Source organism: Notechis scutatus, chromosome 1 (genome assembly GCF_049901735.1).
Source record: "Notechis scutatus isolate UNSWTSFEM ecotype Mainland chromosome 1, rNotScu1.2, whole genome shotgun sequence".
NCBI lineage: Eukaryota > Metazoa > Chordata > Lepidosauria > Squamata > Elapidae > Notechis > Notechis scutatus.
The window spans coordinates 332,733,869-332,759,587 of NC_142009.1; the positions used below are offsets into that span (position 1 = coordinate 332,733,869).

The 25,719-nt window shown below is 45.4% G+C and overlaps 1 protein-coding gene across 1 annotated transcript in view; it reads left to right on the forward strand.

Moving 5' to 3' along the window:
- MIER2 (MIER family member 2) overlaps positions 1 to 25,719 on the forward strand; it is an 84,754-nt gene that overhangs the window by 41,929 nt on the left and 17,106 nt on the right. The window contains 5 exon segments of the mRNA XM_026687083.2: positions 5,541 to 5,664; positions 14,576 to 14,682; positions 17,993 to 18,062; positions 21,352 to 21,503; positions 24,207 to 24,288. Coding sequence (XP_026542868.2) covers positions 5,541 to 5,664; positions 14,576 to 14,682; positions 17,993 to 18,062; positions 21,352 to 21,503; positions 24,207 to 24,288 — 535 coding nt within the window.

Below are 25,719 nucleotides of genomic sequence, written 5' to 3' on the forward strand. Positions count from 1 at the left end.
CTGAAGAGCTATTAAGGTAATGTCTGACTATATAGGCAGTTCCGAGTAAAGTGGGTTTTTGGGTGTTTTTTTGCAAAATCAGGATAGTCAAAATTTCCATGTATCTAGGCAGCCCTTTGCTCCTATTACTATTGTACAACCATGGATTTCTTCCTCCACAATCTCTGAACTTCAGTTATTATTGTTGTTACTATTGTTGTTGTTAATCATTGCATAGTCTGTTCAGACTGGGTTTGGCATTTTTGTCTACCTATCGAGTCCTTTACTAAGGGCCTGGGATAGCCAGATCTGGATGTTTGACGGTGTTACAGATATCGCCGTAGGATGGAAGCTGTCCCAAGTAAAGCTGCTTTCTGCAATTGACTAAAGGCAAATTTGTCAATACCTGTGGTGTTCAAGGGGCACTCCAGTTGTTTTGGAATTGTACCTAAGGTGCCTGTTACTATTGGTATTACCCTTGCTTGCCTTTGCCACAATTGTTCTATTTCTATTTGTAGGTCTTTGTATTTTGTTATCTTCTCCAGTTTTTTCTCTTCTACTCTGCTGTCCCCAGGTACTGCTACTATCCAAGCTTTTTTGCCTTTCTTACCGACAGGTGTTAAGTCTGGGATATTACATTATATTTGAATTCTAAAGTCCCAGAACAATTTAACTTCTTCATTTTCTGTGACTTTCTCTATTTTATTGTCCCGCCAATTCTTGCTCGCAGGCAAACAGTATTTCTTGCAGATCTTCTAATCTAATGCACCGTTGTTGCTACTTTGTCATGCCACTGTTTGTAGTCAGTCTTTGCAGTCTTCTTGCAGCGGCTTACCAGGTGGTCCACTGTTTCCATAGCTTTCTTTGCCCAGGTGGCACTTCCTGTCTGTTCCTGTCTTCTCAATTCTGGCTTTGTATGCATTTGTCCTTAAGGTTTGGTCTTCTGCGTCCAGAATTAGTCCCTCAGTCTCTTTCTTCAACTTTCCTGCTCTTAGCCATGGCCAGGTCTTGTTATTATCTGCTTTCCTTGCTATTTTTTTTTTTTTAATGTACTGGCCATGTAGTACTTTTATCTTTCCATGCCTCCATTCTGTCCTTCATTTGGTGTTTCTTGTAGGCCAGTTTGGTCTCTCCAGTAGTCAGTAAGTATTAGTATTAGTACCAGGGGGTGGGATTCTACCGGTTCAGCCCGGTTCTATAGAACCGGTAGCTCCAAAGAGCAGCTGACACTGAACCAGTTCTCTGCAAAGATCTTCTTTTCTTTGGTTGAGCCCACCCACCTGCCCGGGCTCTTGGCTGTCCTTTATTCTTAACTGAGTTGCTTTGCGCGGCACAGCTGAGTGCCACGCGTCAGCAAAAAACGGTGATTGCTTGCAGGAGAAGTTGTTTTGTACAAGTACTGCACTCACACCCCGCTCACAGAACCGGTTGTTATGCCGGTAGGGATCCCACCCCCGATTAGTATGGTTCGTTGCACAGTCAGCCAGATGTTCAGATTGGATTTGGCGTTTTTCTCCACCTCTTGAGACCTTCCTAAAGACCTCAGATAGGCACATGTGAATGTTTGGTGGTCTTAAAGGTCTTGCAGGATGTCAGCTGTTCTGAATCAAGCTGCCTTTTGAAATTGACTGGTGGGGAATTTGTCAGTGCTGATGGTGTTCAAAGAATGCTCCAGATTTTTTGGGATTGCACCCAAGGCACCTATTGCTGTTGGTTATACCTTTGCTTTCTTTGGCCACAGTCGCCCTGCTTCCATTTGCCGTTCTTTGTATTTTGTGATCTTCTCCGGTTGTTCTCTCCTTTTCCGCTGTCTCCGAGTACTGCCACGTTGACTATCCAAACTTTTTTGTCTTTTTGACAGTTGGTAAGTTTGGGGTGTTGTTATGGCAGGTGTCTGTCAGTCTGAATTCTAAAGTCCCAGAGTACTTTAGCTTCTTCGTTCTCTATTTGTCTATTTTATGATCCCACCACTTCTTGCTTGCAGGCAAATAGTATTTCTTGCAGATCTTCCAATGCACCATTGTTGCTACTTTGCACTGCCATTGTTTGTAGTCAGTTATTATCATTTAAGGTTATGTACTAGATTTAGATTTATTATTACGTACTAATTCTTTCGCAGCTGATAAAATACAGTGACTACTAAGGTTTTTTTTGTCTAATGTGTACATATATTTATCCTTAGGAGATGACTGCAGTATTATTATTTATTCCTTCTATTATTTTTTAACCTCTCTCTTTTATTGGCTGTACATTTCAGTATTACTGTTATATTCTGTTGTTTTGCAAGAACACCAAGTGCTTCTGTACCGGAGACAAATTCCTTGCATGTCTAACCACACTTGGCCAAACAAACAAAATATAAGTATATAAGTATTTAGATCAGTATTTTGCAACCTCGGCAACTTTAAGATGCATGTACATCTATACCCAGAATTCCACAGCCAACCATGCTGGCTGGGGAATCTTGGGAGTTGAAGTCCACACATGACTCTGGAGTTTGTCAATCATTCAGGACATAGTTGTTTCAAAAGTGATTTTTCAAAAGACAACTGGACTGTAATTTTTTTTTTCCTCTTGAGAAAGAAAAAGAAGAAGCTGTTTCTCATCCAAGAAGCTTCATCGGTTCTCATGTACACATGTTTTAGAGTTGCCAGGATTGAGAAACACTGGTTTAGGGACTCACCGGCTCTAGAGTTAAATCTGGGTGGTTTACACCTAGGAACAAAAAAATATCACAAAGAAAAACCTGTGTATCCAAATGACCATGTACTATACATCATAATAAACAAATAACTGAGGTAAACCACCAGCCTACTCCAAAGATTGGGAGAACACCCATATTTTTAAAGACCTGAGGGTAGACGCTATGAAGATTTCGGAGGAAATGCTCCAGAATGTAGGTGCCACCAATAGCAACGGCACTTAGACTTTATATACCGCTTCACAGCTCTTTACAGTCCTCTCTAAACAGTTTACCAAGTCATCCTATTGCACAACAGTCTGGGTCCTCATTTTACCGACTGAGAAAGGATGGAAGGCTGAATCGACCTTCAGCCGGTGAGGATCAAACTCCTGGCAGTTAGCAGAGTCAGCCTGCAATACCGCATTCTAACCACTGTGTTACCACGGCTCCTGCCATCACTTAGAAGGCTCCCTTTAATTAAGGAGGCCCCATGTGGACTAGTTCTGCCTGATTTTATGAACCTTGTTAGGTCTGTAGAGTTAGAGGTAGTCCTCAACTTATGACCGCAATTGAGCCCAAAGTTTATGTTCTTAAGTGAGAAATTTGTTAAGTGAGTCTTGCCCCAATTTACAACTTATCTTGCCACATTTGTTAAGGGAATCACGGCAGTTGTTAAATTAGTAGCAAGTTAAATTAGTAGTAAGTGAATCTGGCTTCCCCATGAACAGCGCTTGTCAGAAGGTCTACATGACCTCAGGATGCCGCAACTGTCATAAATCTGAATCAGTTGTCAGGCATCCATATGTAAATTGTGTGACCATGGGGATGCTGCAACAATCGTTAAGTGTGAAAAATGGTCACATGAATCACTTTTTTCAGTGCCCTTGTAACTTCGAATTGTCACTAAGCGAATTGTTGTAAGTCGAGGACTACCTGTATTTGCTCAAATCCCCCCATCACCAAATGATAGTATACACAGTAGTATTTCCTTATACACAGGAAATTCAGAGAGATAAATTGCTCCAAGCTAAACTTTCTGACACATGTTTCCAGGTGCAGGAAACTAGAGCCGCAGAATGGTAATCAGATACATAGTCCACTTTTCTAAGGGACTGTTTGTAGCTCAGGGTTGAACTGTGTGTCAACTCATAAAATGTTTCTATGGTCATTTTAGAGTTGCCAACAGAAAAGGAGGGGGGAAAGGGGGTTTGAAAGAGCAGTGCGGCAGCTTGGAAATCAAAAATGCATTCCATACATACTTTTTCAGAGATAGTAACTAGGTGACTAAAGTCTCTTCCTCGCAAAAATTTAACTGGAGAACATGATTGATGACTGTTGGCTATGGATGTGTCCCATTGGAGGATATTACTTACGATACACCCAAGGGGTGGGGGGAAAACTAGGGTCAGGGGTGACAATGAATTATGTGTCTCAGAGTCGGCTATACTCAAGCAGTGCCGGCATGTTAACTCCCAATAAATCCTTTGAAGTTTTGGAAGTTTGGCTCGTGACTCATGATTTAATTGGGGGGTAACTGCTGGAATCCTGACACTGTGGGTTGCTTAGTGCCTTCTGAGCTTGGTTGTTTTCTTGCAGGCGTTTCCTTACCCAACTGGGTAACATCATCAGTGCTAGAAGGTAGTTTGGGATTTGCGCTCTGTTTATATACAGAGGCTTGCCACTACCAAGTCAGACCAGCAATCAAACACTACACAACAGACTAATCTAGGAACTATCAAGAACACTTCTACCAATGCTGACAGTGCAACACACTTGTGTATAAACAGAGAACAAACCCCACTCCTTTCTAGCACTGAAGTTATCTAGTTGGGTCGTGAAATGTCTGTAAGAAAACACAGAGATCACCAAGGAGAGCACCCACAATATACAGTTTTTCATTTTCAATGTGGAAAAGATTCACCTGAAAACTTGTTTGATCACACTGGATCCTGATGGTTGGATTAATGTTGCTCTTTGTTCTTGACTAGGAATATAATAGTTAGTCTTGTAATCGGATGTTTATGATAGTTCCTTTACTTATCCACATCTGTCTGTAGTCAAGAGTTTTAGATATATTTCTTTCTACACCAGTGTTTCTCAACCGTGGTCACTTGAAGAGGTGTGAACTTCAACTCCCAGAATTCCCTAGCTAGAATTCTGGGAGTTGAAGGCCACACCTCTTCAAGTGGCCGAGGTTGAGAAACACTGTTCTGACACAATAAAGCCCACTTCCAATTGACCAGGGAACAACCCAACAGCCTGCTTGTTCCCCTGAAAAAAACCCACCACGCTTTAAACTTCAATTTTCAATAGCTTGAATTTAAGAAATGGAGTTGAGAGAATTGTTCACAGTCTCAAATCTGATCATGTGAAAGAGAGGCAGCTCCAGATCAAATGGAATAAGAGGAGAGGCGTTCCCAGGTAAGCCCAATGATTTATGCCACTCCTCCCAAACTTTCCAAACACGGAGGGAAAAAAAAAAAAAAAACACTGGAAATTCTGCCAATCTTTTGGGGGGACATGATTTCATGGCTGCCTGTCTCTCAGCCCCTGAATGAAAAAAGCAAGTAAAAATGTTTTTGGCATCTGGCTGCCAAAAAAACTGATAATAATAATTTCCAGTTGTTCCCAGTCTTAAGTGAAAAATGCTTCATCTCGTAAAAAGAAATAACATTTTTTGTCACGTGTTTTTATCCTTCTTTTCCATCAGGGAAGAGCGGAAATAAACCTAAGTGTAGTCAAGGCACAAATTTCGGTCGCATTGGAATAATCAGATAGCCGTTGACTAAGTCTCGTCAACCCAATCTTTGACTCTTTGACTTGTCTTTTTCTTTAAATATATATATATATATATCTTTTTCTGATTGTTTGAATGAAGGAGCAGATAGCAAAGGATCTACTTTCCGGAGAAGAAGAGGAGGAGACGCAGTCCTCGGCCGATGACCTGACACCTTCGGTCACTTCTCACGATGCATCAGACCTTTTCCCCAATCAGACCGGCTGTAAGTTCGATTCAGAGCATCTCTTACATCCGCAGAGGTGGGCAAGTGGAAAGATGGAGTAGTTTGGTTCTTTGTGGTGCATTAGGTTGCAGTTTGGTGGCTGCAACCCCATTGATAAAAGAGGTTGTCCACAGCACGCTTCCTCACACAGGTTGTCCTTGACTTGCAACCATCCATTTAGCGACTGTTCGAAGTTAGAACAACCCTGCAAAAAAAAAAAAAGTCATTGACTACTGGTCGTCACATTTACAGTCATTGCAGCATCCCCATGGTCGTGGGATCAAAATTTGGGCGCTGGCAACCAGCACGTATTTATGATGGTTGTCCCAAAGGTGCTTTTTTCAAGAGGCAACTGGACTTTCTTGTTTTTCTTTGGAAGAGATTTCCCTTCTCATCCAAGGAGCTTCTTCAGTTCTGACTGGATGTTGGGGAATGGAAGGATTTATATTCCTTGCAGACAGCTGGTCATTTGCATCCTTTTTTAGGGAGCCTTTGAGGCCACTTGGAGTTTTATCTTTATCTTGAGGGTCACTTGAGTAGTCCAAATGGGTGTGGAGCCTTCTTGGTTGCAGGATGTTTCCCTTCCCTGTTGAAGACAGATGCAGGCTGTTAGGGATGAAACTGTGTTGGTTGCATCTCTATCTGAACCGCAAATGGTTCCTGTAGTCTGCAATTTTTCTGGAAATCTGTTCATATTCCAGCACCAGTTGAAGGGTATTCGTCCCCAAAAGTGTGTAGTTAAAAGTCTATGGATCTAGCACCTTTGGGACAACCTGGAGATTTTTTTTTTTAAATAAAAATTTTATTTGGGTTTTCACAAAACATAATACAAGTAAAATTTCTTTTTTTGAGAATAGCATGGTCCTGGGTTATCACATACAGACACAAATTCAATTTCATATTCATCTTTGTGTTCTATTCCATATCTTATTACTATTTTAACATTTTCTCAATAATTTTTCCTTTCCCTTAGTTTTCTCAATCTTACTTTTAATTATTTCATTCCTTCCAAAATTCAGTTATGTATATATTTTTCTAAGTTTCAATATCTTTCTAGTCATTATATTTATACTTTTGTCTGTCCTGTTTCAATTTCATATTTTCTTTTCTCATTAAACAAAATTTTCCCCTGTAGTTACTGATTGGAGTATGACACCTTTGTATCTTTTAATTTTTATCCATTCAACTCTTATTTAACCTTCAATTTATGCCTTTACAATTATAACATTCAATATAACACATAACTTCCAGTCGAATTCTTCTTGGTACATTCTTAAAATACGCACTAAGTTCTTAAAGAGAATATATATATATAACAATAATAAATAAAATACTTATTCTGTTCCAATTCAGCTCTATCATTGTGAGTTATAATCTTTGACATCTTTAACATTTCTTTTCAATAGGGTATCATACTTCTAGGAACACTTATAATATTTCCATAATTTTTTCATGTTTCTTTCATATTCCTCTTCACTTAAATTTTTATAACACATTTATAATAATTAAAATGTTCCCCTTCTTTCCTAATTTCATTCTCTCATTCTCTTTATTTCATTTATTTATTAAACATTCCATTCATTATAATGAGTATTTTAGCTATTATTTTAATCACACTTGTTTCATATTTTCAAATTTCATTTCTATTTCTAATATAACAATACTATCCTATGTACCCTTGCAGAATCCCCCTATCAATTAAATTTTCACCCATTATCTCTGTGTCTTCTAAATAGGCTTATACCCTTAATCCTTGTACATTTTCCCTCTTTCTCTATAGCCTGTTTCTGTCCTTTATAACTTCTTTTCCTTTCCCTCTTCCCCGTCTTCTTCTCCCTCCCCTTTTTGACCCCTTGTTTCTTCTAATTCTAATTCTCTCTTCTGTAATCCTCTCTTCTGTTTCTTCCTAATATTGTAATTACTTTTCAAACTATTCTCTCTTTTTTGGTTGTTTTTTCAGATCATAAATTTTTCACTCTCTTTCCTCCCTTTCCTTTCTTTTCCCCACATAGAATTACTTGGTCATTGAAGATGGCTTCTTCTTTGTCACACCCTTCTTCTTCTACAGGCATTTCTTCTTGTTTCTCTTAGTTCAGGATCTCCATTTCTAAAAATTGAAATACGAAGCCAAAAAAACCTCTTCCTTCTTGTGCATCTTCTTTCTGTTTTTTAAGTTCCATTCTCAAGTCTTCCAAGAGTGATACCATTTTAAAAACTTTTGAACAACCACCCAATTAATTTTAGTCCTTTAGATCCGATAGCCAAAAATCACCAAGTAATCCAAGTAATCCAAATAATCCAAAGCTGTTTCTTCTTGCTTCTTTTTTCCACTTTCTCTTCCTGGGGTTCTCGTATCCTGTTACAAAGTTTCAGTTAAAATGTATCTTTTAGAAATCTTGTTAAAGTTTGACTGTTAATTCCTTTCACTTCCAGGTGGTCTCCTCCATTTTTCCAGATCCCACCCTTTTGTTTTTTTTCCTTCTTTTAAAAGTTTTTGAGAATCCAGAAATCTTTATTATCCCTTTGACATTTTTTTTTCAGCTTAAATACCTGTTAATGTCAAAGTGGATTTTTGCCAGTTTCTTGCTTAAATCTCTTAGTTGTCAATATAGGGAAGAAAAGAAAAAAGAAACCAAATCCTTTCCCTTCCCTCTCTCATTTGCCGCTTCAAAGTCTTCTTTGGGAACAATGTTGTTCTTTATAATTCAAATTCCAGGGTACCTTATATTGTTGCTTTTTCAGTTTGACCTGGTCACCCAAAACTTTCTCTTCTTATCTTCCTCCTGCACATTCTTTTCCAGTCGAGTTCTTCTTTGAGGTGGCCATTTCTGACCACCGCTGCAACCGCCTTCAGGAAAGGGAGTAATGGTCAGCTGAGGAGGAGAGATGCGGCTCTCCTTGACCCTGCTGGCGGTCTCCCCCCTCTTCACCACCTCTACAGGGTGGCTTAGCCCCGAAACCAGCCGGCTCTGGGCGCTCCAGCGGCGAGCACAGATCGAAACTGCGCACAATTGCAGATTTCGGTCTGTCGCCGAAGAAGCTCAAACCGGAAGAACTGGAGGTTTTTAAGAAGAGACTGGAGAGTTGCTTGTCTGAAATGGTATAGGTTCTCCTGCTTGAGCTGGGGGTTGGACTAGAAGACCTCCAAAGTCCCTTCCACCTCCTATTTTATTCTATTCCATTCCATTCCATTCTATTTCTTATTCCTATTCTATTCTCTATATTCTATTCCATTTTCTATATTCTATTCTATTCTATTCTATTCTATTCTATTCTATTCTATATTCTATTCCAGTGATCCCCAACCTTTTTTACGCCGCGGCCTGGTACCGGCATCAGCTGGGCGCCGCGGCCCGATACCGGCATCAGCTGGGCGCCGCGGACCGGTGCCGGCATCAGCTGGGCGCCGCCATCTTTTTGATGAAAGCGTGCTTCCGGTGAGCTTTCTGCCGGAAAAGCTCACGGAAGCACTTTTCATCAAAAAGATGGCGGCGCTATGCTCAGCGCCCAGTAGGACTTGTTCATGGACTGGTACCGGTCCGCGGACAGGTGGTTGGGGACCCTGTTCTATTCCATATTCTATTTTCTATTCCTATTCTATTCTTTTCTCTATATACTGTTCTATTCTATTCTCTATTCTATTCTATTTTCTATTTTCTATATTCTATTCCATTTTCTATATTCTATTCCATTTTCTATATTCTATTCTATTCCTATTCCTATTCTGTTCTCTATATTCTGTTCTGTTCTGTTCTGTTTTCAATATTCTGTTCCATTCCATTCTATTTCTATTCCTATTCAATTCTATCCATGACCTGGATGGCTGAGAATCTCCATAGACATTTATGACGGTGGCAACATCCCAGGGGACACGTGATCACTATTTGCAACTTGCCCTGCCCACTTCCATCCAGCAAAGTCAATGGGAGAAGTTGGATTAGCTTAATGACCGTGTGATTCACTTAACAACTTCAGTAATTTGCTGCGATGTATCTGGGTTAAGGACATCAAAATTGGTCATAAAATCAGGCGAAACTCACTTAACAAGTGCAGTACTTTGCTTAGCAACAGAAATTTTGTGGTCGTAGGTCGAGGACTGCTCATACTGGCCTTATTCATACAGCTTATTTAACAGGCTCAGAGATTGTTCCAGCTGTCTACAGGTTGCCCTCGACTTACAACAGTTCATTTAGTGACCGTTCAAAGTTACAACAGCACTGAAAAAAGTGACTTATGACCGTTATTCACAGTTATGACCGCTGCAACATCCCCATGGTTACTTGAGCAAAATTAGGGGGCTTGGTAACTGACTCATATTTATGATGGTTGCAGTGTCCTGGGGTCAGGTAATCTCACTTGGCGGCCTTCTAACAAGCAGTCAATGGGGGAAGCCAAATTCACTTAACAACTTGGTTACTCACTTACCAACTGCAGTGATTCACTTAACAACCCTGTCAAGACACGTCGCAAAACTGACTTAACTGTCTCACTCAACCACAGAAAGACATTCCAGAGATATCTCTGATCTTCTTCATCCAAGTGCACATGTAGATTGTAGACTTAATAGTGGTAACTGTGAGAGGGATCTTGGAATCTTAGTGGACAACCAGTTAAACCAGTTAAATATGAGCCAACATTGTGCGGTGTCAGCCAAAAACGCCAAGGCAATCCTAAATTGCATTAGCAGAGGGATTAAATCAAGATCACTTGAGGTACTAATACTACTCTGTAAAGCCTTGGCAAGACCACACCTGGAATATTCCATCCAGTTTTGGTCACCACACTATAGATGTTGAGACTCTGGAAAGAGTGCAGAGAAGAGCAACCAGGATGATTAGGGGACTGGAGACTAAAACATATGAAGAACAGTTACAGGAACTGGGCCTGGCTAGTCTAGTGAAGAGAAGGACCAGGGGAGACATGATAGCGGTCTTCCAATATTTGAGGGTCTGCCAGAGAGAAGAAGGGGTCAAGCTATTTTCTAAAGACCCCTGTAGGCCAGACAAGGAATAATGGATGGAAACTGAACAAGGAGAGATTTAACCTGGAAATAAGGAGAAATTTTTTTGACAGTGTGAACAATCAACCCATGGAACAAAAGTTGCCTTCAGAAGTTGTGGCAGTGTCATCCCTGGAAGCTTTCAAGAAAATATTTGTTGTTTAGTGCCTTGCCCTTCTTTCTCCTCCATTCAAGCGTGCTAATCGCCACTGTATTTTTCTAACCCACCCAATATCTAAGGGGCTGCCAAAAAGAAGAGGGGGGGGACATCCTATTCTCCAAAGCAGGGGTCTCCGACCTTAGCAACTTTTTAAGATTTGTTGACTTCAACTCTTCAAGGTGTGGCTTGCCGGCTGAGGAATTCTGGTAGTTGGAAGTCCACAAGTCCTAAAGTTGCCAAGGTTGGAGACCCCTGTTCCGAAGCACCTGAAGGAGCAACGGATGGAAACCTACCAGGGAGAGAAGCAACCTGGGACTCTGGAGAAATTTCGTGACATTAGCACGACTCCTCAGTGGGATGGCTTGCCTCCGGAAGTGGTTGGGGCTCCAACACTGGAGATTTTTAAGAAGAGATCGGACAACCTTTTATCTGAAATGGTACATAGGTTCTTCTTGCTGAGCAGGCCAAGGTCCCTTCCGACTTTTCTGTTATTTGTTCCCATCACGTGTCCATAATAGGTGAGATTCCGCTTGCTAATCATCTCAGGATAGCGGTCAGCCTTTATTTTCTCTTGGCCCAATTGATTGACTCCTCTTGCAGTCCATGGTAACTTAGTAACCATCTTCAGATCCATAATTCAGAGATGCCTGCCTTCTTCCTCCTCTAATTCTTTCTTAAACGTCCAGCTTTTGCAGGCATGCGTCGCTCCTAGGAAGACCCACTGCTTTCACTCTTCTGATCCCTGTTGTCATAGAGATATCCTCAACCCTTCACGGTCTCGCCCAAATTGGCCACTTCTGCCTTTCCTGGGATTAATCACCTTCTACATCTCCAGCGTGCCTCGGTTTTCTACTTCAGCCCAAGAAAAAAAATCTCTCCACCAACTTTTACTTTTTTGGGGGTTTTTTTTTCTTTCAACTGTGACTTTTTTTTTTTTTTAACTTGAACATTTGACACGTTACAAAGGTTTTCTCTTTTTTCAGGAGGCAAGTGGACTTTCTGTAGTTTTTTTCTTGGAGGTCGTTTTTCACTTCGCATCCAAGAATCTGCTTCAGCTCCGAGTGGATGGCGGGGAAATGGAAGGATTTATATTTCTTGCAGTCACCTGGTCATTTGCATCCTTTTAGAAAGTGGTTGGGGCCACTTGGAGGTTGGTTTGAAAGAGGGGTCAAAGAGGCCGTCTGTGTCAAAACTGAACATCCCTCCCTCAACAGAGAAGGAGGGATACAATATCATATATGTCCTGTTTACAACACCTTTCAGCCATTCCAAGAAGGCACCACACCTATTTGCACTACTTTACACTAGTATTTACACCACTCAGATGACGCTGAAGACCCTGATAAACCTCAGTGTTTCTCTAAAAGAGGAAAAAGAGTATTATAAAATACGGGATTTATTTTATCAATGGCTAGATAAGAAAACAGAGAAATAAAATATATTGCAATATAGATATAATAGTAAAGATGATGTATTGAAATGATATGTTCTATTTGATTATTGTGAAAAGAATGATATGAACTAGACATTGTAAAAACTAGATATTTGCTCGAAAAGGATGATATGAACTTACAATCAAAGTCTAATAATGGTTTGATAACAATATAATAAGATATGGATAGCTGATTTACGTAATATGAATTTTAATTCAAGTTTAGAAGGGAAAGACTGTTAACATTGTGCACAACAGATATGTACCAACCAACACACTGTACAGTGAAAAGATGGTTTTATTATATGTTTTGTGTTTGTGTTTTCTCTATGTTTGTTGTCAAAATAAAAAAATTCTTATTAAAAAAATGTTTCTCTAAAAGGATGCAAATGACCAGCTGTCTGCCAGGAATATAAATCCCTCCATTGCCCCACCATCCAGTCAGAGCTGAAGAAGCTCCTTGGATGAGAAGCAAAACTTTCTTGCCACAATTGTTAAATGTATCACTGCAACTGTTAAGGTAGTAACCTGGTTGTTAAGTGCAGGGGTCCCCAACCGCCGGGCCCCGGACTGCTACCAGTCCGTGGATCATTTTCTACCGGGCCGCCGGTTTGCTGGGCGCCGCCATCTTGTTTCGACGAGAAAGTGCTTCCGGGTGAGCTTTTCCGGTTGGAAAGCGGCGTTTGGGTCCTGAAGGAATCCTCGCGCCTTAGTTTCATCGAAGCAGGGGGGCAGCTTCGAACGAAGAGCCGTCCCGATGGCGGAGGAGATTAAGAAAGCACAAAAAAGCACAAAAAAGGTACAAAGGGGGAGTTGAAGGTAGCGGGGAGAAGCGGGGACGGCTGGCTGGCGGTCGCTCGGCTCGCCTTGCCTTGTCATGCGTGCTGATGCGGTGCACCGGCCACGCATCATTTTGTGATGCCGGTACCGGGCCGTGGCACAAAAAAGGTTGGGGGCCACTGGTAAGTGAATCTGGTTTCCCCGTTGAATTTGCTTGTCAGAAGGCCACCAAAGGGGATCACATGACCCCAGGATACTTCAACCGTCATAAATATGAACCAGTTGTCAAGCAGCTGAATTTTGATCATGTGACCATGGGGATGCTGCGATGGACATAAGTATGGGAAACGGTCATAAGTCCTTTTTTTTTCAGCTCCATTGTAACTTCGAATGGTCACTAAATGAACTGTTGTAAGTTGAGGACTTCCTGTATTTTGGAGAGAAAAGACCTGTAATACGCAGGCTTCAAACCAAGTGCTCCTATAGATGTTTTAAGGGATGAGAGATAATAGAAAGAAAGTAAACCAGGTGCAGAACGCTTACAGAAATGGCACCGACAAGATAATGCAGCTGGTTTTTTCTCACCTTTTCTGAATGAGAGTTGGAACACTTTTTCAAGGAATATCCAGCCAGCGTGCCAATTGGATGGGAAGTCCAAAATTACAATGTGCAAATTTAAGGTTGAGGAAGCTTTAAAAGAGGGACGTATACTCTTTTTTTTTATGAAAGTAAAACGATGAACACTTTGGATATCTACTTCTTCATCTTTTTATAAGTGTTTATTCTGTCTATGTATAGAATATTCTATATTCTGGGATGTAGCTGAAAATATTACAGCTGCTTACAATTTCGTGTGTATGCATGTTTTGTGTGTGTGTCTTAGAAACAGCCCATTTCCTTCACAGAGCAACTCTGAGCAATCTGCAAGTAAAATATAAAAACATAAAAACTGTGTACAAAAATAGTTAGCTATAGAATAGCTATAGCACTGTTACAGAATCAATGGCGAAAGCATTGGAAGAAACATCAAGTTACACACTGACTAAATCAAGATAAAAAAACAGAGATAAGATCGACCCAAAGAGAGTTGATATTTGTGACTTCATTGGTAGACAAAATAATTACCCAGTTGGGCTTCAAATTGTCTTAATCTGCTTTAGAACAGTTGTTAAGTGTCCTCTGCTTTATTGTTGACAAAACCAACTTTAGAAGAAGAAGAAAAATGTGTAGCCCAGGGCTGAACTGTGTGGTCCTTGGAGGTCTCTGAGCTAGGTTGTTTTCTTGCAGACGTTTCATAACCCAACTAGGTAAGATCATCGGTGCCGGAAGGCAGTAGGATTTGTTCTCAACTCCCGTGCTCTCAGCAAACCCCATTCGCTTGTAGCATTGATGATGTTAACTCGTTGAGTCATGAAACATCTGCCCCCCCCCCCAAAGCAACCAAGCTCAGAGATCACCAGGGAAAACCCCACTAAAAAAATAACAATTTTCTCAATTTAAAGCAGAAAGAGGTTATCTTGTCTTTTTTTTTCCCCTCAAGCTAATTTTGTGGCAGATGGAGACAAGGCTCCTTGTTCCTCCCCTTGTGCTTCCTTCTCCGCTGAAGACTCGGAAGAAGATTCCATCGCTGCTAATGACTGCAAGAAGGTAAGGCTTTGGCATCCCATAATTGTCATCCCTCCTTAGCACAGCTGCCTGAGGGGTGTGGTGGCCTAGAGGTGGAGTTACCAGGCAACAGATAATCAGAGTTGGAAGGGGCCTTGTAGGTCATCTAGTCCAGCGGTCGCCGGGTAAAGAGTGAGTGGGCGGGGAGGGTTCCTGTGGGCCATGTGGGCGGCGCAGCCTTGTGTTTCTGCGCAGCCTGTTTTAATTGGTTTAGGGGGGTGCTCTGGGGGTGAGATTTCTCTGCAGCCCACCAAAATTTTCTCGGGGCCCACCAGTGTGTCACGGCCCACCGGTTGGCGACTGTTGATTTAGACTACAGATAGTCCTCAACTTACAACCATTCACTTAGTGACTGTTCGACGTTACAACAGCATTGAAAACATGACAGGGCCGTTTTTCACTCTTATGACCGTTGCAGCATCCTCGTGGTCACGTGACCCAAGCTTGGCAACTGGCATGTATTTATGACAGTTGTACTGCCCCGTGGTCACGAGATCAACATTTGCGACCTTCCCAGCCGGCTTCCGACAAGCCAAATCAGTGGGAGAAGCCAGATGTCAAGGTTTCAAGTAATCCCTCCCCAGCAATAAGAACTCTGACTCAAGAACAGTTTATCAGGACATATCATATTGGCACAAGCTTGGTGGAAAACTAGCTCTAAGTTCCCACCGGTTCTGCACCCAATTAAAATAAAAGTTTGTCTCTGCTCTGACCCAGCCTTAGCAGAAGTAAGAGACAGAGTCCTTGTCACGAAAAACCCCTCTTTAACCCCTTTTGTGAATGAATTGGCATTCACCCACCGAAAAGTCCAGACAATAGTCCTTCAAAGAGTGAACGCCAGCAACAGACCTTATCAGTTCTGTTGAGGTAATTCCCCGTTAGGAGAATGAACGCATGCAGGGAGACGTATTTGAGAGAAGTGTTTGAATAATACACACACCGTACACAGATACACTGTACAGTAAATGTAGGTTTTTACTTCCAGAAAGGTTTAAGCAAAGTCCAAAATAAGCAGTCCAAAGTCATTCACAGGTAAATCAGTCAGTTTTTAATCCAGGGATAATCCAAATATCAAAGTCCAGTGTCAAAAACAGTTCAGTAACAGACTTACATTAAATCCAGTAATATCAGTCAATTAGAAGAAATGGAGCAACGGCAATACTTTCCAACAGAAGGAAACAGAGATACTCACTCAGACACACTCTCTTCTGAGACTAAGACTAAAACAACCCAGGTTTCTGGCTCCATCTTATGGCTGTTTGAGAAACCATACCTAATTACACTTTTTCATTTTCTTAAAGTTACAGTTTTAAAATGTTTATCCTGGTTTATATATTTCTAACCCAAATAGCTGTTAGGTGACTCATATTCCTAACAAGTTCCTTGCAATAATTGCAAGGCCCTGAGCTCCCAGCTGAAAGGCTGCAAATTAAGTTCTGGCAAGCAGTCTCTTTGGCACGAAACGCTATGAGCGAAATCTTTGAACTGTTGTCTCCTACGACAACTACTCCCCTTTCTTTCTTTATTCCCCCAGCCAGGGAAGGGCCATTCAGGGTCCACGTGTGCTTTGCTTCCTGAGTCAACTCCCTGACCTTCGTTGTTCCCCTCTCCTAACAGCTCTGTGCATACGTGTGTCTGGAAAAGGCTTCAGCTGTTCTTCCTCCTCACTCATATCAGCCTTCGAAGGCAACTGCCTCTCCGGTGGCTGGGAAATGCCAGATGGTCCTGGCTCTATCTCTGCGTCCGAGACAGAGCACCCATCAGGGCCTTCCCCAGACTCCAGAACTGGCCCAAGTTCCTCCCCAATCTCCTCATCATCCAATTCTGCCGCCAGCTACGCTGGCAGCTGACAGGCCATAACAGTCTCTTCCCCCTCCCCAAAGTCGTCAGTCACATGATCCAATCAGCTTACAGTCCAGTTGCTAGGTGACCTCAGTCTCCACCTTCTGAACACCTGGAGAAATGTCCTTGATTCCCAGGGGAAAGAATTTGATTTTGGGTACAGCACCCCAGCTATCTCTATACCCGCTCCCAATCCCTGCCCCTCAGCTCCAGTCTGTGTCAGCCCCGAAACAATGTGAAAACTAAACTCTCATAGGAAAGGCTGCAGGGCAGAAAATGGCTGCAGTTAGGCCAACTTCAGGGCTGACTCCTGATTCGTTTAAAAACGACATGATTCAGATAACAGATAATCAGAGTTGGAAGGGACCTTGTAGGTCATCTAGTCCAACCCCCCGCCCGAGCAGGAAGACCCTACACCACATGTCTGACAAATGGCAGTCCAACCTCTTCTTCAAAGCCTCAAGTGATGAAGCTCGCACAACTTCCGAGGGCAACTTCTGTTCCTTGGGTTGATTGTTCTCACTGTCAGAAAGTTTCTCCTTATTTCCAGGTTGAATCTCTCCTGGATCAGTTTCCATCCATTATTCCTTGTCTGGCCTACAGGCACTTGAGAAAACAGCTTGACCCCTTGCTCCTCTCTGTGGCAGCCCCTCAAATATTGGAAGGCTGCTATCCTGTCTCCCCTGGTCCTTCTCTTCCCTAGACTAGCCAAGCCCAGTTCCTGCAACTGTTCTTCCTATGTTTTAGCCTTCAGTCCCCTCATCATCCTGATTGATCTTCTCTGCCCTTTTTCTAGAGTCTCAACCTCTTTTTTGTAACAACTTAACCACTGCAGTGATTTATGTAACAGCTGTGGCAGCAGAGGTCCTAAAATGGGACAAGGTTTGTTTAACAACCGTCTTGCTCAGCCACAGAAATTTGGGGCTCGGTTGTGATTGTAAGTTGAGGATTCCCTGCACCACTGAAGCTTCTCAGGAAGAGATTCCAGTTAAAGGAAATGTGTCTCCCTTGTGGCTGAGGCGCTGATCTTGTCGATCAGAAAGGTCAGCAATTCGGCAGCTCGAATCCCCAGCACAGCGTAAACGGAGTGAGCTCCCGTTCCTTGTCCGGGCTTCTGCCAACCTAGCAGTTCGAAAGCACGTAAAAAAATGCCAAGTAGAAAAAAAAGGACCCCTTTGGTGGGAAGGGAAGAGAGTTCCGTGCGCCTTCGGCGTTTAGTCGTGCCGGCCACACGACCGCGGAGACGTCATCGGACAGCGCTGGCTCTTCTTCGGCTTTGTAATGGAGATGAGCAGCGCCCCCTCGAGCTGGAAACGACTAGCACGTATATGCACGGGGAACCTTTACCTGTACCTATCCCTTTTGCAGATGGAATTTAGCCACTCCATCCTCAAAGATGATGTCCTTCCGCTTATAACACCTACGCATTTTACTTTTCCACCCCCTTCAGGAGATCATGGTGGGACCTCAGTATCAGGCCGTTGTCCCTCTCTTGCACTTGAACAGGCAGGGGGAAAAAGGTGAGCGGTTTTTTCTCTTGTGTGGAGCCTTGTCGCTTTAGCCTTCGGCAGTGCCGTACGGGTGTCTTTGATCTCTCTTCCTAGAAGTTAACCTTCAGGTCCAGGGACTGGGCAAATCGGGCTGTCCTTGGACAAGGCCAGCTGAGGATTTGGGAGTTCTGGAAAAGCAAAGAAATAGCCCCTGGGGGGCGGGGGGAGTGAAAATTGCCATGTTTTGCAGACAATTAAAAGAACAAGCCTTGTGGCTTGAACGTTTTTGTCTTCTTCTTTACAAACCTACTTTGAGTTTTTCGCTGAGGTTCTCACACCAGAGTTAAAGTGCTGAATATTTGTCACACAATGGTCATATGTTGCAACCAGAGTCTAGGACTCAATTTGGTTGAGCCCAGTTTCCTAAGTTCCTTGTAACGGGAATGGAGAAATTGCTTGCTTGCTTATTTCCTTATTTATTTGGTTTTTATCCCCCCCTTTTTTTTACCTTATAAGTAAGTCAAGGCAGCAAACATACCTAATACTCCTTCCTTTCTCCTGTCTTCCCCACAACAATACTGTGAGATGGGTTGGGCTAAGAGAAAAGAACTGGCCCAAAGTCACCCAATCAGCTTTCATGCCTAAGGCGGGACTAGAACTCACCGTCTCCTGGTGATTGGCCCAAAGTCACCCAGCCGGCTTTCATGCCTAAGGCGGGACTAGAACTCACCATCTCCTGGTGATTGGCCCAAAGTCACCAGCCGGCTTTCATGCCTAAGGCGGGACTAGAACTTACCCGTCTCCTGGTGATTGGCCCAAAGTCACTCCAGCCGGCTTTCATGCCTGAGGCGGGACTAGAACTCACCGTCTCCTGGTGATTGGCCCAAAGTCACTCAGCTGGCTTTCATGCCTAAGGCGGGACTAGAACTCACCGTCTCCTGGTGATTGGCCCAAAGTCACCCAGCTGGCTTTCATGCCTGAAGCGGGACTAGAACTCACCATCTCCTGGTGATTGGCCCAAAGTCACCAGCAGCCTAAGGCTTTCATGCCTAAGGCGGGACTAGAACTCACCTCTCCTGGTGATTGGCCCAAAGTCACTCAGCTGGCTTTCATGCCTAAGGCGGGACTAGAACTCACCGTCTCCTGGTGATTGGCCCAAAGTCACTCAGCCGGCTTTCATGCCTAAGGCGGGACTAGAACTCACCATCTCCTGGTGATTGGCCCAAAGTCACCCAGCTGGCTTTCATGCCTGAAGCGGGACTAGAACTCACCATCTCCTGGTGATTGGCCCAAAGTCACTCAGCTGGCTTTCATGCCTAAGGCGGGACTAGAACTCACCATCTCCTGGTGATTGGCCCAAAGTCACCCAGCCGGCTTTCATGCCTGAAGCGGGACTAGAACTCACCATCTCCTGGTGATTGGCCCAAAGTCACTCAGCTGGCTTTCATGCCTAAGGCGGGACTAGAACTCACCATCTCCTGGTGATTGGCCCAAAGTCACCCAGCCGGCTTTCATGCCTAAGGCGGGACTAGAACTCACCATCTCCTGGTGATTGGCCCAAAGTCACCCAGCCGGCTTTCATGCCTAAAGCGGGACTAGAACTCACCATCTCCTGGTGATTGGCCCAAAGTCACCCAGCTGGCTTTCATGCCTAAGGCGGGACTAGAACTCACCATCTCCTGGTGATTGGCCCAAAGTCACCCAGCTGGCTTTCATGCCTAAGGCGGGACTAGAACTCACCATCTCCTGGTGATTGGCCCAAAGTCACTCAGCTGGCTTTCATGCCTAAGGCGGGACTAGAACTTACCGTCTCCTGGTGATTGGCCCAAAGTCACCCAGCCGGCTTTCATGCCTGAAGCGGGACTAGAACTCACCATCTCCTGGTGATTGGCCCAAAGTCACCCAGCCGGCTTTCATGCCTAAGGCGGGACTAGAACTCACCATCTCCTGGTGATTGGCCCAAAGTCACCCAGCCGGCTTTCATGCCTAAGGCGGGACTAGAACTCACCATCTCCTGGTGATTGGCCCAAAGTCACCCAGCGGCTTTCATGCCTAAGGCGGGACTAGAACTCACCATCTCCTGGCTTTCATGCCTAAGCGGGACTAGAACTCACCATCTCCTGGTGATTGGCCCAAAGTCACCCACCGGCTTTCATGCCTAGGGGACTAGAACTCACCGCTCCTGTGATTGGCCCAAAGTCACCCAGCCGGCTTTCATGCCTAAGGCGGGACTAGAACTCACCATCTCCTGGTGATTGGCCCAAAGTCACCCAGCCGGCTTTCATGCTTAGAACTCACCTGGTGATTGGCCCAAAGTCACCAGCGGCTTTCATGCCTAAGGCGGACTAGAACTCACCATCTCCTGGTGATTGGCCCAAAATCACCCAGCTGGCTTTCATGCCTAAGGTGGGACTAGAACTCACCATCTCCTGGTGATTGGCCCAAAGTCACCCAGCCGGCTTTCATGCCTAAGGCGGGACTAGAACTCACCATCTCCTGGTGATTGGCCCAAAGTCACCCAGCCGGCTTTCATGCCTAAGGCGGGACTAGAACTCACCATCTCCTGGTGATTGGCCCAAAGTCACCCAGCCGGCTTTCATGCCTAAGGCGGGACTAGAACTCACCATCTCCTGGTGATTGGCCCAAAGTCACTCAGCCGGCTTTCATGCCTAAAGGCGGGACTAGAACTCACCATCTCCTGGTGATTGGCCCAAAGTCACCCAGCTGGCTTTCATGCCTAAGGCGGGACTAGAACTCACCGTCTCCTGGTGATTGGCCCAAAGTCACCCAGCTGGCTTTCATGCCTAAGGCGGGACTAGAACTCACCATCTCCTGCTGATTGGCCCAAAGTCATCCAGCCGGCTTTCATGCCTAAGGCGGGACTAGAACTCACCATCTCCTGGTGATTGGCCCAAAGTCACCCAGCCGGCTTTCATGCCTAAAGGCGGGACTAGAACTCACCATCTCCTGGTGATTGGCCCAAAGTCACCCAGCCGGCTTTCATGCCTAAGGCGGGACTAGAACTCACCTCTCCTGCTGATTGGCCCAAAGTCACCCAGCCGCTTTCATGCCTAAGGCGGGACTAGAACTCACCATCTCCTGGTGATTGGCCCAAAGTCACCCAGCCGGCTTTCATGCCTAAGGCGGGACTAGAACTCACCGTCTCCTGGTGATTGGCCCAAAATCACCCAGCCGGCTTTCATGCCTAAAGGCGGGACTAGAACTCACAGTTTCTGGCCAGGACTTTAACCACTTTAACTCTGGATTTAGTCTCTCCCTCTCTGTGTGTCTCTCCCTCACTCTTTGTTTTTTTATCCAGTCTATGAAAATGATGACCAGTTGCTGTGGGACCCAAACATCCTTCCGGAGAGGGAGGTGGAGGAATTCCTCTTCCGAGCCATCAAGAGGAGGTGGGATGAGGTCTCCAACGCCAGGCTTCCTGAAGGAGAGATGGTGAAGGATAACGAACAAGTGAGTGTTGTGTGGCTAAGGCTCCCCATCACGAGGGAGATGGCTGCGAGGGAAGTGCTGATGAGCGGTTCGAAGATTAATGAATGAGTTAATTTAAAAATCCCGATGCCGCCTCCAACCTCCCCTCAGCCGAGAAGAATACTAGGGCAACAACAACAACAACAACAAAAAATAATACATTAGTCTTTCCTCAAAGGTTTTTCAGCCCTTGCAGTGATTCTTAACTTAACATTTGCGCAAAAGAAGTGACCAGGTCAGACAAAACGTTAGCTACTAGATGCAAAAGTTGGCAGGTGCTTGTCTGGGGAAGGTGTTAGCTAGCTGAGTCATGGAGAGAGAGAAAGACAACCAGCTCAGAGAGAACCAAGGGCTGCAGAGATTAACCCTGAGCTGCAGATGTTCTCTTCTCTTGGAGGGAAGGATGTTTCTAAGCCCTGCCGAGATGTCAAGGTCTTCATCCTCAGATGCGCCATGGAAGGACCCTTGATGCTCTCTAAGCCTGGTTGTTTTCATGCAGATTTCTTATTACCCAAAGATGTCAGTGCTAGAAGGGAATGGTTGGGGGTGAAGGAAGGGGAGGTGGTGGAGAAGGAGGACACGGAAGAGGAGAGGAGGAGCAGAAGGAGGACACGGAGGAGGAGGAGAGGTAGACAGGAGGAGGACATGGAGGAGGTGGAGGAAGGGGAGGTGGTGGAGAAGAAGGACACGGAAGAGGAGGAGAGGTAGACAGGAGGAGGACATGGAGGAGGTGGAGGAAGGGAGGTGGTGGAGAAGAAGGACATGGAGGAGGAGGAGAGGAGGAACAGGAGGAGGACATGGAGGAGGTGGTGGAGAAGAAGGACATGGAGGAGGAGGAGAGATAGACAGGAGGAGGACATGGAGGAGGTGGAGGAAGGGGAGGTGGTGGAGAAGAAGGACATGGAGGAGGAGGAGAGGAGGAACAGGAGGAGGACATGGAGGAGGTGGTGGAGAAGAAGGACATGGAGGAGGAGGAGAGATAGACAGGAGGAGGACATGGAGGAGGTGGAGGAAGGGGAGGTGGTGGAGAAGAAGGACATGGAGGAGGAGGAGAGATAGACAGGAGGAGGACATGGAGGAGGTGGAGGAAGGGGAGGTGGTGGAGAAGAAGGACACGGAAGAGGAGGAGAGGTAGACAGGAGGAGGACATGGAGGAGGTGGAGGAAGGGGAGGTGGTGGAGAAGAAGGACATGGAGGAGGAGGAGAGGAGGAACAGGAGGAGGACATGGAGGAGGTGGTGGAGAAGAAGGACATGGAGGAGGAGGAGAGATAGACAGGAGGAGGACATGGAGGAGGTGGAGGAAGGGGAGGTGGTGGAGAAGAAGGACACAGAAGAGGAGAGGAAGAGCAGGAGAAGGACATGGAGGAGGTGGAGAGGTAGACAGGAGGAGGACATGGAGGAAGGGGAGGTGGTGGAGAAGAAGGACATGGAGGAGGAGGAGAGGTAGACAGGAGGAGGACATGGAGGCGGAGGAAGGGGAGGTGGTGGAGAAGAAGGACACAGAAGAGGAGAGGAAGAGCAGGAGAAGGACATGGAGGAGGTGGAGAGGTAGACAGATGGAGGACATGGAGGAAGGGGAGGTGGTGGAGAAGAAGGACATGGAGAAGGACATGGAGGAGGAGGAGGAGAGGTAGACAGGAGGAGGACATGGAGGCGGAGGAAGGGAGGTGGTGGAGAAGAAGGACATGGAAGAAGAGAGGAGGAGCAGGAGAAGGACATGGAGGAGGTGGAGAGGTAGACAGGAGGAGGACATGGAGGAAGGGGAGGTGGTGGAGAAGAAGGACATGGAGGAGGAGGAGAGGTAGACAGGAGGAGGACATGGAGGCGGAGGAAGGGGGGTGGTGGAGAAGAAGGACATGGAAGAGGAGAGGAGGAGCAGGAGAAGGACATGGAGGAGGTGGAGAGGTAGACAGGGAGGAGGACATGGAGGAAGGGGAGGTGGTGGAGAAGAAGGACATGGAGGAGGAGGTGGTGGAGGACATGGAGGAGAACATGGAGAGGAGGAGGTGTGGTGGAGAAGGAGGACATGGAAGAGGAGAGGTGGAGCAGGAGAAGGACATGGAGCAGGTGGAGAGGTAGACAGGAGGAGGACATGGAGATGGAGGAAGGGGAGGTGGTGGAGAAGAAGGACATGGAGGAGGAGGAGGTGGTGGAGAAGGATGCCATGGAGGAGGAGGAGGTGGAGGACATGGAGGAGAACATGGAGAGGAGGAGGTGTGGTGGAGAAGGAGGACATGAAAGAGGAGAGGTAGAGCAGGAGAAGGACATGGAGCAGGTGGGGAGGTAGACAGGAGGAGGACATGGAGGAGGTGGAGGAAGGGGAGGTGGTGGAGAAGGAGGACATGGAGGAGGAGGAGGAGGACATGGAGGAGGTGGTGGAGAGGAGGAATTGGAGGAGAAGGACTTGGAGGAGGACATGGAGGAGAAGGACTTGGTGCTCCCTGAGCTTGGTTGTTTTCTTGCACACATTTCTTCGTAATGCCACTCAGGGGCGCTGCAGTTGAGCCAGGTCCCTCCTCAGCCATTGTTATCCTATCGTTTTTGTGCACCGTGCCAGACAATGACAAGGTCCCACTGCTTCTTCCCATCCCCTTCCCTGCTCAGGTTCCTGTTTCTCAGCAGCCTCTTTCTTGTCCCCATAGCCAAAGCTGCTTTTCCAATCGTGCTCGTTGTGTCTCCCACAGGCGCTCTACGAATTGGTGAAATGTAACTTCAACGCAGAAGAAGCTTTACGGCGACTCCGGTTCAACGTGAAGGTCATTCGAGGTGAGACAGAAGGAAAGTTCTTCTACCTTTCTCTTTTTTTCCATCTTTCTGTTGTTTGGCAGAAGCTCTGTGGTCCCACTGGAACCCGCCCACCCCTCTCCCCCGGATTCCCCAAGTTTACCTTTTCAAACCTGGTGCCCCTGAGGAGAACAGGTAGTCCTCGACTTAAAACAGTTCGCTTCGTGAGCGTTGGAAGCTGCAATGGTCCTGAATAAAGTGTGACTGTTTTTCACACTTCTTGTGATGACTCGGGGTGTGGCACAAAGGCAACACAGATAAGCAATAAGAGTCCCTTTAGTATCTCCAACTTTGCCGCCAATGTCCAGGTTACCTTCTGCGCTGGAGAAAAACTCTCCCAGGAACAGCCTTTGACTGTAGAAAATTCAGTCCAAAACAAGGTATACACAAACTGTAACTTAAAATCCAAACAAACCAAACTGAAGTAATTAGTTTGGCAGGGCAGGAGCAGGAATTTCCGACTTGAAAGCACGGCAAAACTCACACAGTTGGGAAGATGCCAGGAACCCAGATAAGCCACAACTTGCTGTGCGCAGCTTCCTCTTTTATACACTGTATTCCCAGCTGCAGCTAATGAAGGGAATCAGGACCCTTTCCTCCCCCATAAGCCATGCAACCCACGTTGCTCCCTTCTCCATTCCTCCCTGCGTGCCCTAGGATGAAGAGAGGGTGGGTCAGGGTCTTTCTCTGAACTCTCTCTCCCTTGTTCTCCCCCTTCCCTGCTCTGCCCAGCCGGACTTTGCCCTTCCCCAGTTTCTTCCACAGCCAACGGAACCACACTCCCACTCCCTGTCAGCTGTTCGGCTTTCTCCTCCGAGTCAGATTCCGACAGGGGCACAACACGTATGACCATGGTCACGTGATCAGAATTCAAACACTTGGCAACTGGCTCCTATTTATGACGTTCACAGTTTCCCAGGATCATGTGATCACATTTTGCGACCTTCCGATGATCAAAGTCAATGGGAAAGCCAAAGATTCACTTAACAATCTGTGTTAGTAACTTAACAACTGCAAGGATTCACTTAACAGCTGTGGCAAGTAAAGTGGAGCAAAATTCACTTAACAACTCTCTCGCTTAGCAACAGAAATGTTGGGCTTCATTGTGGTCGTAAGTCAAGGACTGTATGTACTTATTACATTTAAAGAAACAAAATGAAATAAAAAAGGTGTAAGGAGACTTGGTAGATAAAGAATAAAGTGCCACTAAATGAACAAAGGGGACACGGTTGCTCAGGGACTGATGCTGAGCTTGTCGATCAGAAAGGTCAGCGCTTCAAATCCCCAGCGCCGCGTCACGGAGTGAGCTCCCATTCCTTGTCCCAGCTTCTGCCAACCTAGCAGTTCGAAAGCATGTAAAAAATGCAAGTAGAAAAATAGGGACCCCTTTTGGTGGGAAGGTAACAGCATTCT